The sequence below is a fragment of the Harpia harpyja genome, chromosome Z, assembly GCF_026419915.1.
Source record: "Harpia harpyja isolate bHarHar1 chromosome Z, bHarHar1 primary haplotype, whole genome shotgun sequence".
Classification (NCBI taxonomy): domain Eukaryota; kingdom Metazoa; phylum Chordata; class Aves; order Accipitriformes; family Accipitridae; genus Harpia; species Harpia harpyja.
Window position 1 is genome coordinate 47,992,128 of NC_068969.1, and position 17,622 is coordinate 48,009,749.

The window sequence follows — 17,622 nt, forward strand, 5'->3', positions numbered from 1 at the left end:
ACTTACACATCACAAGGCCAGATATCCCAGGACACCATTCCTCCTGCATCCACAGTGAGAGACTCCACTGTACATTTTGCTCTTCCATGTGCTGAACTTCCACTGGTATCAGTGGTAGTGCTAAGTATATAATAACTGAAAAATGTTTAGATATCAGTGTTATACACTGGAATCAGTGTAGAAGTGGAGGTTATTACAGCAGTGAAAGTTTTGGAGACAAAGGACACCACACATCCATACTAAAACCAGGCTTCATTAGTCCTGGTCACTGAGCAACTAGCCTTTAAATTATGGTATGCTCCTGAACGTACCTCATTATTAAGCCTCTGGTAAGTGTCTCTTCCTCTCAGTCAGTTTGTTTATTCATCCTTGATTCCAAGGATTTGCTCAATTTTCTAGTAAGTGTAATATATTTCCTATCCACATGCCACATGGGATTACTAGACAATTTACTTATCTGGACAAAATAAATGTCTTTCCTTTGAAGCCTGGAGTAACTCACATCCTTCTCTGCTCTCTACTGGAGAATGAAAAGTCTTTGAGAAAAAGAAGCAAAATCTTCCACAGTGACATGCTATCATATTCTGTTGGATGATCCTCGGTATTTTTTGACAGACTGAGTCAGCAGAGGCTAGAATCATAGTGCATTAACCTCTCCCGTCTCAGTCTTCCCATACTCCCAGTTTCTTGGAGAGTTTTTAGACAAATTTTGAACAGGCTGAGATGACAGTCCTGGGATTGCAGCAGCTGTTTGGGCTGTCTCAGTACAGTGTCTTATCTAAAGTTGGCCGTGACTCTGTAATAGCAGTGACTCCCTAATGCTAAAGTACTTTTTCATCTTCTCCTCTCACCTTTTACTTTGATTTTTGGCTGAAAACATTGGCCTCTTTAGTTTACTGTTGATAGGTGGAGTGAGTTCAAGATACTAAGAAACCAAGGGGTTTAAGTTTAGGAATGTTTTCAAAATAACTATAAAATATGAAATTTATGTTATCCACAATATGTTGGAGGTCAGTTTGCCCTCAAAACATAACGTCTGACAATTGTGCTTTCTTAGTGTGGGTTAGAAAAAGAATATAGTAGACTTAGGAAAACATCATAATTTAAGAAGTGACACATTTCAACAAAGACATAAAACTGTAGGCAGTACAGAAAAGAAGCAAAACCTTAGGAAACCATTACTTCATTAGGACAAATATTTTATGTCTTTTAAAAGACTCCTTATTAAAAAGGGTAAGCTCTAGGACATTCATGTTTGCATGAAGTCATAAATCTGCCATCTGTGAACAAGCAGCGCTTCTTTCTATGGATAAATTGATTTTTATTACAGCTTCATCAAATTCTTTGAAAATAGTTAATCTGAGTGTATGGCTGAGAGTCGGCACACATTTATTTTTAATATTCTCTCGTCTTACAAGTACAGTGGTCAAGCCAGTTAGGAAAGTCAGCACCATACAATAAGTATGCAGTCTGTGAGGCATAAAAAAGAAGCTGAACAAGGGCTCATTTGCTTGCTATTAGCATGAACATGTTCCTTTTGAGGAGACCCTTAAGTAAAATATACAAATATACTCTTATTTCACACATTGCTTGGCTTCTCCCGCCCTTTCTTTAGTATGCCTTCCCTTTGCCCTTAAATGTATGGGCTAATACATATGGCTTAGTTACCTACGTTCCCAATGGACTGGCAGCCAGGGCATACTAGCAGGCCAAGAAAGGGCTCAGATTTTGGCTTGTCTGCATGTAGATTCAGGGTTTATTTTCTCCACAAATGGGAGTGAGCTGGTAGAGCTCTGTACCCCACTGGGAAACCCAAGGGTTTTCTCTTCTGGCAGAGGGGCGTAGCTCAGGAAAACTGTGAAGTTGCACTCCCTATTAATCTCTTTGTATTTAAGCAGAGATTTTTTGTGATTATGCATGAGAGAGAAAGAGACAGGAAAGGATTGGGGAAAGGTTATGCTTTCGTCATGTTTTCTGGGTCTCCCAATTCATTTAGCTTTATCTGTGTCTTTTACATTGCAAGCTCTTAGGTGCCATGACTGTTTTTATGTATGCCTTTAATAGCCTTTCACTGGTGTGCAACAGATAACTAGTTACAAATTGTTGGGGTTTTCCAAGGAAACCGATTTTTTTTCCAGAGAATGCTGAGAAACTAAAACTGTTTGCATAAAAATGTCAGTTTCAGGGAAACTTCTGACAAATAAAATGGGAAAATGGTTCAAAATTATCTAAACATGTTGTTCTTATATTTTCTAAACAGAAAGTTCATTTCTCAGTTCAGAACTCCTTTCAGTTTTAAAGCTCAATAAGCTTATAATGAAACATTTTATTATGGTTTATAAAATCTTGAAATAATCCAAATTACTTTAAAAAAAAAACCAAACCCTTGCTCCAAAACATTTTGTTATTGCTTTAAAAATATCGTGAGGTTTTGGCCATATCCAGTAAAATAATTTTGCATGCAGCTCTGCTCAGTAGTGATTAATTTCCCCTTTGTGTTAAACTTTGAGGATGGTGGGAAAATAATCAAAATAAGAACTGGTTTATTTTGCTTTGTTTTTAGAATTTAGACTTGGGGAAAAAATAAAACTAGTTTTGGATGAATCATTTTACTGTTAAAATTTTTGACATGGATTATAATCACTGGTTCTATTGACTAATAATTAATTCATCTGTTTTGAGTTCCTTTGTAAAAAAGTCAACATTTAAGGCCAGTACACTTGCTGCTCAAACTACTGTCCCATTTCTGAAATATACCTGCTGCATCTGTGTTAGCCTACATGAGCCGTCTAAATATTTTCACTTAAAACTGTTTGGGATGAAGAAAATGCCCTTTTACCTAAAATTATTTTGGCACAGATAGCAGAGTTAAGAAAGGCTAGAAGGATTAAGGTAAGCTGCATAATGTTAAAGATGAAACAGAAAAATGCAGAATGGAATAGAGAAAAAGACGAACACAAACCTTTGCAGTTCACTCCTTGGTTTTCACTCTAATGAGACACTCTTGGGTGTTTTTCTGCTGCCTTGATAAAATGAGGGACAGAAAAAAGGACCATGATAAGACAGTGGCTGATGGGCAAGTAGAGGCAAGTAAAGAGAATTTTGAATAGCATTGGTTACATATAGAAGGCCAAGTTGGAATTAATAGTAAGAAAAATGTTTCTTATCTATCTAGAAGTAAGGACACAGAAGAACCATAATAGCATAAATGATATTCTTGTAACAAGGTGCTATACAGTCATGGAACAGCATAACACATAGATCCAAATGTAACCATTTATAGAGCATATATTTGTGTTGTATGTAATTTTAGGAGTGGCAGTGTTTGATTCATTCCAGGAACAAGAACCATGCCTCCTGTTGAATTGCCAACCTTGTTACTGTCAGCATCTCTGTGTTGCTTGGACAGTTGCTTGGACAGTCCCAGTACTGTCTTTGTTAGATACCAGATAGCTTCTGAGAACTGACTGAAGCCCTGCAGAACATGGCTTGGCTCCTTGCTAGCCTCTTGGAGAAATGCTAAGTTATATTTATTTGTAAATCTGTATCATTCTACAATTTTAAAAACTGAGTTCATTAGTTACGTGTAGTGCAAATGAAGAGCAGGGTACAGCTTTACTGCTTATTTCTAGATCAAATCTTTCTGGACTATACTTTTTTTTGGCGTGAATCTAGAATGTGGATACCTGAAGGGAAGACGCTTTATTTTTGTTATCATCCATATAATTTTCCAAAATAAGTGCTTCCATTCTCATCCATTGAGGCTCTCAGTCAGGTTTTACTTTTCAGAGTGTGAAGACATGATGAATACATGAGCAGTTACTCAGATTTGCTGGTCATAGTCTGAGATTAATTACAAAACAGGTTTGCAACAATGAGCTTGCCAAAATCTATCAAACATCGATCCTTTTCCATGTCAGCAAATATGGAAATGAAAAGGATGAAGGAAAGCTTGAGCTGAATAGCAGTTGGAACCTGTTGTGTTTCATCCACCTCAATAGATAGGCAGAACATTGTAAAGATGAATCCACCCTTTATTTACAGTATACATAATTGTGACAGTGGTTTTTATAACTCTAAAATTTACACTTAATAAATATGAGAAGATAGAGGTTTTCTTGATTACATAAACCTAAATGTTTATTCAATCTTTCATGAGAAGTTTGTCTTAATTTAAACAGAGCTAGGGCTGCTGAACGGATGCCATTTTTTTGATGTGGACTCAGTACACATGAAACAAGTTTTAATAACATCCACATTCATTTAACCGGTAAATGTATTCTGTAGAGGCTTTGCTTCGGCATGGTTTGCCTACTGCAATCAGAATGAAACTGAAGTTGATTTTTCATAGGTAGATTGTATTTAAGGGGTTTATCCTTCATTTCATGCAATAAAATGATTGCTGGCTTTAATTAAAAAAATCAGGAGAAACGTGTGTAAATATTGCTGCTGTAGTTCAGAGCAATGCAGTATTACTTGTATTTTCCCTTTTGGTGTTGATGTTTTGTAGAAGTTGGAGACACTAACACATTGTGGATATTGCTGCTGAGAAGGAGAAGGGAAAAAGATAGGCTTGAAACACAGCCTGCAAGATGGCACAAAGCCAACGCACTGAAAAATGGCAAACGTCACATTTAACAGCTGGACGCAGAAATATTTCTCTTTAATTTGGAAGGAGAAAATTTTTTTCACAGCAGGGCACTCTCAAAAGAGCACAACATCAAAGAGGGTGGGTCTCCCCAGTCAAACATCATCTGGCTCCAGTGATGGAGCAAAATGAATGAACTGTCAGGACTTTTTTCCAGTGCGTATGTTTTTGCCAAGTGAAAAGTAAAAGGTTCAGTGGCTTGTCCTGATCACAGACCAAATCCTGATAATGGAAAGCTGATTCCCTAAAGTCTTCCTCTGATCAGCTGACAGGCAGTGTCTGAAGAAGACCCCAGATTGATTGATGGTCCACTTTGTATTGATGGCCCCTGCCACCCTTAGAGATAAGTGAGATATGCCAAATGCTTAACAGCTCTGGAGGGCTCCTGTGACTGTGACTCAAGCACTGTTCTAATCTAATGTTATAATCCTCACAGAAACAAACTCACTTCCAAAGAAACTTAACATGATACTTACCAATACCAGACCTGCACTCTGGCAAGGAAAAACCACATTTCACATTCTCCACCATGCGTCCACTAGCAACACCAGCACTACTCCTTAAAGCACCCTTTTCATCTGCTTCTTGACTCTGACTTCAGCCCTGAAACAGTTGCAAACTAACCATCACCATGCTGGTTTTCTGTCAATCCTATAATCTGACAAATTTGAAGGAATAATAGAGCACAGACATTTTTTCAACATAAAAATAATGGTGACACAGTTTGTACAGCCATTACTCATTTGTTTTACGAGGAATCTCAGGCATAGTTTATCATATACTTTATTACTTGACCTTTTAATCATCATCTGGGGAACTTAGCATTCCAGACATTCCAAAATATTCCAAACTAAAAATATCAGTGTGCCTCATTATTTAAAACTCACAAAGGAATTAAGTGTATTTTCTAAAATATGTCATTTTTACTGAAATTCCTCATTTACAGTGAGCCTTAATCAGACATTTAAAAAAGGATTGAAACAATTATCTGTGGAGTCTGTACTGTAGTAGTAAATGGGTGCTCTGCTGAGATAGGTGTTCTACACATACACTGTAAAGGCAGTCCATATTTACTTACAAACTCAGAGTGAAGATAAACAAATGGTGCACAAAAAAAGGTATAAAACCCCCTGATTTCTACAGCCACAAGATCAAGACACGGAGTTTAAGTACTTGCTGTAAGTCATGTGACAAACCTTTTTCAGAGCAGGAGCTGAATCCAGGCATCTGTAGAGCAATTCCAGTGTCTGAACAGAGGTGCTTAATGCCATTTTAAATCCTGGAAAGTATCTAAGACATACAGACAGGGCTGACAGGTAAGGCACAGAACTTAGGGAGATCTGCCTGCCTTCTGGAGCAGTCAGTGGAGGCTTGGTGGGATACTCAGGGCCATCGGAAACACTAGTGGAAACTTAAGTTTAGACACCTGAATATAAGTCTTTGCACCCTAGTCCAGTGCCAAACCCTTATCTGTGGGTCACGATTACAGTAGGCAGCAATGCTTTTGTCAGAACAAAGTAATGTTCTTGACATTGCTTGAAAGTGAGGTTACTTGTGGGCAAGCTTTCATTTCAGAGGGTTTTTTTTTACATGTAACTCATTTCTGAATTAGGGGGTTTTTTTCAGTTCCTTTTTTCTCATAGAATGCCCATGAACCATGAGTCAGGAATTTCAAAGTGAAGGTGGTGGAGGCCATCACTATCTTGTGAGCTGACAAGATGATCTCCAGAGATCCCTTCCAACCTCATTGATTCCACGATTCCCTGAAGTGCCCCTGACTTCAAATGAGACCGTAGCCTCTCATGGCACATGCAAAGGAAATAGAAGAATTCCCTGTCTCAAGGCAAAAGATCTTGCATATAAATTTAGAGCAAATTATATCTGCTTTTGTCTGCCTAAAAAGCAGACAGACATGTAGGGTTCCAAAGTGTCCCAAGTCAGTAGGAGCTTGAGTTCCATTGACTTCAGTGGCTGTTTTAAGTCTAACTCGCTAAAGCATTTTTGCCTGGTTTACTACAGGTTTGATAGTGTCACTAGGAGCTCTGTGCTTGAGAAGATAAGTACCTTTCTAAACCAGTTCTTAAAATGCTTAGGGGGATATGGTATTGGAGCTTTAAAAAATCCTAAAGGTAAAGAAAAGTAGGAGAAGCCCCAAGTGCTTCAAAGTGAAAACAAACAAAATCCCTAATCTAGCAAGCTTCATTTACAGAGTGATAGCTGTGCCATATATTCTATGTGCCATACTTTAGTATGTCTGAAAGTATCACTAAGCATTGAGGCTGGGATTTGTAAGTCTACAATCTGCTACCTTCCTGGCAGCACTAATTCACACATAGACATGCTTTCATGTACAAAGCTATGAAAACACTGTTTGGAATCATGGTTTGAAAATGTACTCAAGAGAAATTACAGGACTGAGGGTTCAAAAACTGTTTTCTCCTTGTGCCATCAGCTTCCTCTTGGTCAGTAGTAAGGTAAGCCCCAAGTCACATGGACCTTCCCTGCCCTCCCTGCAACTTCCTTCCTTCTCACATATTAGAATCAGGGCAATTTAGAATTATTTCCATTTATGAGTGTCTTTTGGTCGTGAGTGATTTCTCTAGATCAGTAAGTCACCTTAGGAGCTATGTACCCACTCACTGGTTTCAGCTGCATTGCCTAGCTTGATGCTGAGTGATGAAATCTGCCAAAACTTGTTTTTGTACATGCTGCTTTGGAGTGCTGTCCTCTGTCACATTATGTTTGTGGTTAGCTATTTTGCCCTTTTAATTTTTTGTCCAGCTGGATGGGTGTATTGACTATATGGAAATGGGCTGAAAGAACGTCAACCGAATGACAGAGGACCCTTCTGGAGTATTTGGTTGCTTGTAAAAGAACAAAAAAAATATGAAACAAACACTTTTTAATTTCACTTTGCAATGTCTAAAGGTTTTGAGAAGCTGCAAGGAAATGGCCAAAGATCTGTCATTACCTTGCAAAGGAACCAATCATGTTTTCAAAAGCACCAGGGGCAACAAAGATCACCATAACCGTCTTGATTCCATGGCTCAGAATATCATCTTCAGAGCCTTATTACTAAGTTCAGTGAGGCTTTCCAGATGAGTGAGGGTTTTCAGCAAGAGGCCCTTACGGTCTTCTTCTAACTCACTCCCCGATATGCTTACTGGGATATCCATCTACCAGCCAACTGGTGTGAGAGTCTTCTGTTTGGGTTATTTCAGCTTTGATCATTTGCCTCCCTTTTTTAAACCATCTTTTTGGTTTTAGTCTGGGTTTTTTTTCTGGTCTGTTTGGATAGTGAGCCTAGATTGGCAACATCTTTTCTCTTCGTGCTCTATGTCCCACATAAATGAGACTGCAGAGAACAGTCTGTTACCTCCCCATGGTCTTCTCCTACCAGGGCTGCACGAGAACACAGCGGAGTGAGTAGGGTGAAAATACCCATGCCAAGCACAAATGTCTCCAACAGAATGACCTGTGGCTGGAGTGCCACCACTTTTTCTGTCCTATCACTGGACCTGTCAGGAGAGTGCAAAAGCACACACTGAGGAGGCCATGTTACATCAGTGGGTACTGCAAGAGCACTGGTCGTTTACAGACCTGTTTGCATGTGTGCAAGTTTCCAACTTCATGTGTGTTTTTTCTGCTCTGTGTCTTCCCCTTTTTGCCCTGTTGTTGAGTAACTCTGGTTTGTGTTAAATGTAATTCTTCCCTATTCCAGGACCTCCATGGGCTAGTGTCAAAAGAAACGGTTGAGACTTGACTTAAAAAAAAAAAATTAATGAAGTCCACATAATCAGCAGGGCATTGCTCTCGTGACACTTTCTGGAATAAGGCCGCAGTCCTCCAACCGCTTACACAGATGCTTGATTTCACACACGAGTAGTCCCATTGAGATCAATGGGACTACAACATGTGCGTAAGTGTTTACTGGACTGGGGTCTAAGTGAGAGATGAAGCCTTTCACCTAGCACAGACAGTTCAAAACAATGTTTATAGTTTCATATGCTATAATCCTTTGAGAAACATTAAAACTAAATAGCTTTTAACATTCGTTGGCAACTATTCTCTTTTATAAAATTTGCTAGATGATGCCTGCTAGATTAAAGAGAAGAAACATTAAGCAGATATTACAAGATGTGCACTCCATATCAGATATGGCTAATTGTAGAAAATTGCTTTGAATAGTGTGAGCAGTTAAAGACCATTGGCTGTCAGGATACATTTCTGTGCTTTTTCACAGAGGTGTTGCATCCCAGGGAGATTATTGCCAACAAATGTTGGAGAACATTTTAGTCTGATTTTAACCAGTGGGGCCTCCTGATGTTTCCTCTTTGCTCACTTATTTCAGATTTCTATTCTGTTAATAGTTCATAGCAATTCAGAATGCTTCAGTGCATTTTAAAACATTTGGAAATCTTCATGCTAGTTCAAAGTATAAAGAAATTGACACTATTTTGCATGTAATACAGAAATTGCAAAGGCAAAAATAATGGTTTAAATGAACTAATGCATTTTCTACATAACAAAATTTTGTCTAGTTATTTAAAAAATAGAAGCACTTTGAAGTAACTAGTTATTGACATAGATTTATTTCACATACTTGTAAAGACTGTAGTAACTAGCTTTCACTATCTACATAATAATAAAAACAAAGCGTTCTTATTTCATCGCAAGCCAACAAGCTTAGATGTTATCTGTAGCGTATATATATTTTTATTTCTGATATCTGTCCATAAAGAATCTGAAGGCATATTTTAAGTGGCAAACCAAATCAGTTTAGTCTTATCAAGCAACTGTGGAATATAGGAGAAGCATTTATAACTAACTTCTTTCTGAAATAATGTCTGTACAGATGAACAGGGAACCTGTCCAAATGTTTCCGCTTACAGTAAAATGAGGTTGCTGACATGTATACTGCTACTTTCCATACCAGTTTTATGTGTGTGGCTGGTTATTACAGATTCAACAGTATTTATTAGGCATCAGTTAGAGTTATCACAATGTGATGAATAGACATTTCTTTATACTAGCTAAGAATAACTTGCCTGTTTACTGCATAGGTAATCTAAAAGATGGTATGTAATTTACAAAGTATTTCAATGTTTGTGATGTGGTCTTTGTAAAGGATGTGATTATATAATGTTATTATTATCTGTCAACATCAGTGTTTCTTTTTAGTTAAGCTATATTTGGAGAGTTTTTCATGCATTGCAGTTTGCTTCTGAATTTCATTATATTTCATATTTTCTTTTATATAGAGAGACTAAGAGTTGTTCTTAAAATGTTTGCTGGACGGCCTGACTTGGTCACCAAGCTAGTGAATGAAAGGAGAAAGCTGTGATGGCTAAATGCATGATTGCTTCTACACAGCTTTCTCATTCAGTGTGTAACAGGGAGAAGATGCATATTCATAAGAGCCCTCCTCTAAATCAGATGCCCAGCTCCTAATATTAAAGACATTTAAAATCTAAAAGCATTCATTCTTCAAACAGTTGTTATCATCAAATGCGAACCCAGCTGTAGTTTGTTTTTCAGCCTAAACTATGCTCCTTAAATGCAATCTATTCAGGGAATTTTGTCAGTTGTCTCCTCTCTTTCAACTCCTGCAGCATCTTCTGAATGTTTCAAACTTCCGAGATAATGAGGTCCTTTGGCAGTGTGTTGATTTCAAAGGGAGCTAGGCACCAATGTACTACACAGAATCCAATCTAAATAAGTAGAGTTATCAAGTCATGCATACAACCCAGTTTGCTTTCAGTTTGACATGATTAGAAACGCTAACAAATAAATAATGTATACATGTCATAATAAATACTGGAGCCCATTGGCACTTTGCTTAACAATCACTGCCTTAGGCAAGTCAAATCACTGAATTTTACCATGCACTTACCTGTGTGAGTCTCAAAGCTTTTCAGAAAAATGACTTTTTGCTATTTCTTCTGCTTTACGGAAGAACTAATCTTCCTTGTCATTTGTTAAGATGGCCATAGAGCTCTGTTCTACCAGTAATGCCACTGAACACGCTCCCCCAATCTATCAAAGCATGGGTGTATTCAACTTTACTTACAGTACTAGTTTATTCCAGGGAATGAATACAGTGCTGCAAAGCAAATTTAAAAAAAAAAAAAAAAGATAAAGAAATGGCAGTTTCCTTCAAAGGAAATAATTGAATAGTGGAACCAGCCCAAAAAGGACCATAGCAGACACACAAATCCTGGGCCTTTTTGCCTGTAGCTTTCTTCTCCAAATGTCCAAATGAACAAATGGACAGAGAGAGACGGCCCAAGTGGCTGAAGAGTTATGGGCCCTAGGAAGGAAACTGGACTCCAAGGCTTAGGATGCATCAGAGAGATTATGTGTCAGGCAGTGAGTCTTGCTGGCTCTGACAAAGGGACACAAGCAGGGCTGCTCTCTCTAGTGTCAAGAATAGGCTTTACAGGTCCAGGCTCAGAATGTAATCTTCCATAATTGCACACTTTTTACAGACTGTCAACTAAGTACCCAGGCTTATACATGTTGCTCTTTTTGGCATTGTTTTCAACTTCTCTTTAGGATACAGTCACCCATAGAGGATGTTGTAGTGTTGTTATGTCAAAAGCAAGGTCTCACAGTACTGAGATTTGCCTAATGTAGAGATTATTCAGTTCTGATATCCAAGCCAGCGAAGGAAGAAACTTTCAGTGTTGCTGTGGCTTGTAGGTTCACACGTTGTCATAGAGGGAATATAACTTGTATGGATATTACCATATCTGACATGTCAGTCTGTTTCATCAGACTGTTACAACCTTTTCCTCTGTATTTTCAGTAGTCTAGAGAACATCCATGGTTTTAAATGCATGGCAGATGATTTATAAAATGTACGTACTCATCAAAAGTACTCCTTGCTATCTTGACTCTTCCCACTGAAGTCAAGGGTAGAACTTCTTGTGGGAGGAGAAAGCTAATGCTGAGTTATTTGAAAATCCTGTGACCTTGTGCATTTGATGTCAATGACAATAGCAGTGAACACCAAAACCCAAGATTCTCTACTAATGGTAAGAATTAATTCTTGCGTGTTTTGTGGTTTTCTTCCTACCTCTTTTGATGTTTTGCAACATAAAAAATTATTCTAATAGCTACTTTTATAATACAAATGTACATGCAAAGAAAAATTCCACTTTCGGGACCACTCTTTTCTCCCTCTGCCTGCAAGGAAAATGAGGTGTCAATTAACTTGTATGCTAATACATTTTTTATTTGACTAAGTGGAAAAATAAAATGCAGGCAGAATTTCTAAAGATGCAATCCTTTACAGGCCATGGAAAGAGAACAAAGGAAAGCAACAGATAGAGGAAAGAACTCCAATGAACTAACCATTTTTGCTCTCCCTGTCTCTTCTGTGAAATTGTTTTTAATTGCTTCATAGCTTGGCTTTCTCTGCAGCTGTGCTATTACATTTGGGCTCCTTTATTCTAAAATTCTGTGGTGTCTATACCAGAAACCAGAACAGTCTTTAGCAGTGGAATTACATTTGCCCCCATCTATCCAAGTGCGTAATACTGACTATGCCAGTACTGAAGTAATTGAGAGTTCTCAGAATGCTCTTCAGTGTTTTGCCTTATCTGTTAATACTACTTAAATCTTACATGGTCCTACCTAGGCTTGGTATGTTGCCAGGGTGACGAATGTTCCAACAACTGCTGTTTATTTTACTTAGCAATGGTCACTCACAGATTTTAAAGCACCACTTATATGAGACACTGTGTGCTTTAGAAATGGTATTATTATTGCCATTATGTGTTGCTTTTATCACTGTCATTCTAAGTTTTAGTATCTACAGCCTCCGAATAATTATCAATAACCAATCCGACAAGTAATAAATCCAGTCCTCCATACTTAATTTATATTTGCGTGCCATTAACAAGAGGAACCTAACCAGTATCAGTACATTGGCATCCTACCTGCTTTTTCCCATATTTCCCAGTTGGAATGCATGTGTAGGTCATGAGGAATATCAGTGGCACCCTTTAAGAAATTTCACTATAAACCCCATGCCTTTCTGTATTTCTGTCTTGATTACTGAGTAAACTGGTGTTTGAGGAAAGGAATATAAAAATTGGTAAAGAGAAGACTTGAATTGTGCTGGTTACAGTTTGGACTTACTTTCTTGGAAAATGAAGCTGTTTGTTTCTATTGTATTCTGAAGTCAGAGGATGAAATTTGTAGAATAATAATATGCTTCACATTCTGAGTCTCTTGGTAAGTAACATACCTGTTAACTACCCATAAATAGTCAGGAACCTATTAAGAAGTTAATTAATTATATGAGAACAGCTAAGGAGGAACACAAGACGTGTCAAATGAGAAAGTGAGTGCAGTCCTCTTTTGTCAGACTCCGATCACTGCCAGTAGTCTGGTGCATTCCTCAAAATTGGAACAGACCATAAAAAAGAAGTCTTAAAGCTTTGAAACATTTAAAGCAAAAGCAAAAACCCCCTTAAAACTCAGCAAAACCAACAGTTAACTAGTACTTTGGGTCAGAAGAGGGAAAAGATCCAGTAAGCAGTTTATGGTAACACTTCTAAGTGTAATCAAAGTAGAAAAATGAAATAACTAGATTTGTTTCCACCACTTAGATCAATGATTGTTGTGAGATACAGAAAAAAATACATGCATTCTCCATAAGGAGTTGGAAAAATGCTATTTTACTTTGCCATGAAGGTCTTGCAATGTGTTAAAAATTATGCCAGGGTAGATGGATGTAGTGATCTAGTGAGGTACTCAAAGATTTTCAGTAATATCAGTTTATCACAGGATTCTGCAGTAGTTTTTTTAAGACATACTATGGGTGTTTAAGCACATATGCACATGTAATACAGATGCAGGCAAATATGTGTATAACGTTTGGGTTCAAGACTTGCACTACAAGTTTGCTTTTCCTGTGTTATGGCAGGTCATGGTTTGCTCCCTCATGATGGTTTCTTCAGGCAATTATATAGTGGTTGCCATATTTAGGCAATTGTAAAATAAATGACTGGTGTACAATGGTATTATGAATAATAACAACCATATCAGTTAAGTTTTTTCAGATTTTAACGTGCATTATGCAATTTGACAAATAAACAGATACAATGCATTGTTCTATTTCCCTTCTAAGGTTAGGGCTTCTGCTTTCTTACAGCTGGGTTTTCATTCCTGCAAGAACAGGGTTAAGAATGCTGTGGGATGGATTCTGACTATGCAGCTTAATTTGCGATGTCAGTAACAGGAAAGGAGAGCATAATGTGACTGGTGCATCAGTACTTGCAAAAATAAAGCATTTGAAAATATTTAGTCCTGCTTGTAGAGCAGTTCTTCCTACTCTAGGCCAAGGCCTGAGAAAGCTCCAGTCCTGTATTTTCATGGCAGGTTTTAATTTCTCATGTTAGCTCATGACTGTCCATATACGCAAAGTTCTAAGTAGGTCCCTGTGTGTCCAGATACGGCTGTCAGTACCGATTATGGCAGTGATCTTTGTCTTTCCAGTTTCATATCATCTGGGGATTATGAAGCTATCAGCTCTTTATTTATGGGTATTGTTTTTGCCTCACATTAAGCCATATATTGTTATGTTAGTAAGTGCCATGTAAATGAATAGGTAATAAACACTGTGCTGAGACTGTTTAGATAGATATTGCCAAAATGGTCCCAGCCAAGCACTGTTAGTCTTTAATTTTTCCTTCTCTTCCTTTTTGTAGGCTGATTTCCTGTAAAACTTTTCCATTTCCATTGCAGATTTTTATTGTTTAGCATATTTTGCTCATATATTCAACATACATTAACATGTTTACATAAGAATAGGTCCTTGCTGATAATCTACAAGCTACCATATATAAAAAATAAACTAAATCCCCAGTATTGGAGTATTTGTTTGTCTTTGAGGACTCCTGATTTCTCTGACTTTATTCCACCACTCAGTGCATGTTAGGGTAGCATCTCACGCCTCCAACCCACGAGCATCTGGCCAGGTTCTACCTTGTCCTTGTCACAGGCACTTGGGAACAAGTGATAAGGATCTCTGTAGACACTTGATTTCCCTGTCTCTCATGCTCTAGCAATGGATATATTGCTCCTGATTACTCCCAGTCCCTCTTGGTCAAAAGGAAAAGCAAGGCTGGCTCTTGAATTTGAGAGTTTCATGTTGTAAAGAACTAGATTCTGATTCCTGTGTATGTTTTTGTGTGTATTGTAGGAAACACCTTTTGAATAAGTCAGAAATATTGAATGTAGTCACATAATTTCTGAGATTATTCTCTTGATATTGAAATAGAAATGCAAAATTTTTAACTTGCTTGCTCTAGAAATGTTCAATTCAATGTAATAAGTGTGCTTCCTCCTTAATTAGCAGAATTAGTACTTGCAAGAAGACATCAATTTAGGCTTATACAATTTCAAAAATTTCATTTTTGGGGTAGGATTATTAAAGCAGATGACGTCTGTGGAGGGGCAAAAGATCTGAAGATCAGGTTTGCTTGAGATAAGCACCTAATTGTTCAGATGCATTTCTGAAGTTTAACAAAATAATTGCATAACAGGTAAAAATCTTGTGAGACCATGTGCTTTTACTAGGATTAACACTTCCTAGATAACATTTTTTAACCAGTCAGAAGGGCAGGTGTGCATGAAAGATGTATCTTTTCTTTTCAGAGCCTCCAGAGTAATTTTATTCTGCAACTTCAGAGGGAGCACCCAGTGCCGAATAGAGACATAATACTGTCTTTTTTTAAAATTAGCATAACTGGCTCTCATGTCCTTAGCAGGCATGTCATGTTTAGGAAAACCATGATTCCCTCAGGACTGATTTCTCATTTACTACTTCAAAAAATTATATGTCTCAAGGGAGCTTCTAAAGGCATCTTCAACTCTCTTTTTCCTTCTAGTCTCATTTGTTTTGGTATTATGAATCCTACAACTCCCTAATATATCATGTGAGGTTGCTGAAGTACATGCTCTTGCTGCAACGGAGATGTGAAGGAAGGGATACTTGTTTAGGGATTACTACTGCCCCTTGCTCAGATGTTCCAACCATTTCAATGCAGGCTTTACGTCCAGATTTTCTTGTTTATCTGGCAGTTCATTATTTAAGGCCAGCCTGTCAAAATAGGTTAAATATTCTTTGGGAAACATGGTCACATCTTTGAGACACCACAAATATGTTTAATACACAAAGATTGGCTTGATAAAAGAAACATGATAAACTTGCATCCCCCAAAATACTTTTCTGCTGTTCCATGTAGATTTCTAAGAGCATCAGTACGCAATGACAAATCTCATGACAATAAATTCGTGGAAAAGGCACAGAGAGACATCAGCAAAGCAGTGAAAATGATTGCTGATGATTTGTTCTAACTACTTGACCTTGTGACATCTCCCCCAGATATATGACCAAGATGGGACACTGCAGCACTTTATTGATGGTGGAGAACCCAGTAAGTCAAGCTGGATGAGGTATATCCGATGTGCGAGGCACTGTGGGGAGCAGAATTTAACAGTGGTTCAGTACAGGTAAAGTACATTTTTATTTACTCAATGCAACAAAATGAAAATGTTTTTAGTGAAAAGTCAGACTGTAACTGTCACCTGTACTATGGCCTTTAATTGCAAAGACACTAGCAGGGCTTTTGTGAACGTGCTCATCCAGAGCAATACAAAAGCTGCAGAGTGTAGTGAGGATGGGTTTGACTTTGGTTGCCCTGAGCTGAGGCCGTTGAAGTAAGCATGCTAGACCTGGAGCTCCTGGGAACAAGTACAGCCCTGAGTCACTTGTGCAACAACCACACTGCACAGAGCCCTCTGCACATTTTTGAGTGGTCTGGTCAGAAGCAAGGCAAGGCAAGCAATCTTCCACCCTTAATAAAGATGCATGTGTGAGAGGAAGGGCAAAAATGGCAGGAGAAGAGTTTTAAACCCAAAGGCTTTCTGAGAGCCACTCATGAGACAAGTACACACCTAAAGTTTGTATGTTGAGTGCACCTGCTAGCCAAGCTTGCTAGTGTTTGTGTCTCTTATGTCTCTGGCTAGAGAAGGTCAAAATGTGAAGAAAAATGTAAAGAAATTATGGTGCATTTTACTCTCTACTAGCAAACAGATCCAGAAAACGCAGACAACGCGTTACATAAATACATGATCTCAGCTATAAACAAACCTTTTGCCTCAGAATCAGAAGCAACTGCTTGGCCTTATTAAATGTGGTAGGAAGCACATCAAAGAATGCCCCAGGCTTGCCAGTCGCAGTGAGCAATCCTGATTTTCGCTGGTTGATTTAGAGAGTGGAGTTCCTTTTCTTTAGGAAGAATCTTAAACTTATTTAAAGTACCTTTAAAATTAAAAATAAAACATACAAAAGCAAGCTAAAATGAAAGATATATAAAGTTTGATTACCTCATAGGGTTCCAATTTAACAATGGTAAAATTGTTCAATTGCATTTTCAGCTTTTTTATTCTCTGGCCAGTTGACTAAATAATACCGTAGTTAAAAAATAACAATCCTATTTATACATTACAAATCTTTATTATACCCTTAAATATCTGATATCTATAGCTAAAATCCCGTCAGATTTTAAATAAACACACTGGATAATGAATAAAGATTGCTGTGATGAAAGGGTATTTTTGTAGGTATCTTGTGAACTATTTCTTAGTGTGGTGGTGTGTGTGCACGCATATATATATAAAAATAAGAAAAAAAATGCATACATATATATAGATGACAAACCTAAATGAAAAGTAAGCATGAGAAAGTCATTACACATCTGTCAATATTAAGTGGATTTTACAACTCTCCTTTCATGATGCAGTTTTTACTTACAGTTCACTCTGTTGATCTGTTTTCGATTACTTCAGATCTTTATAAAATGAACTACAAAAACACAATTTAAAAAACTGGCATCCATCACCAGTGACTGCATCCAAGTGTAAGAAAATAGAAAAGTTGGACACTGAAAAACCAGCCT

The 17,622-nt window shown here is 37.7% G+C and overlaps 1 protein-coding gene across 1 annotated transcript in view; it reads left to right on the forward strand.

Moving 5' to 3' along the window:
• The window catches only part of PRDM6 (PR/SET domain 6), a 75,896-nt gene that overhangs the window by 34,108 nt on the left and 24,166 nt on the right, over positions 1-17,622 (forward strand). Inside the window, exon 4 of the mRNA XM_052778960.1 lies at positions 16,047-16,174. Within this exon, the coding sequence (XP_052634920.1) occupies positions 16,047-16,174 (128 nt within the window). The remainder of the gene's footprint in view (positions 1-16,046; positions 16,175-17,622) is intronic.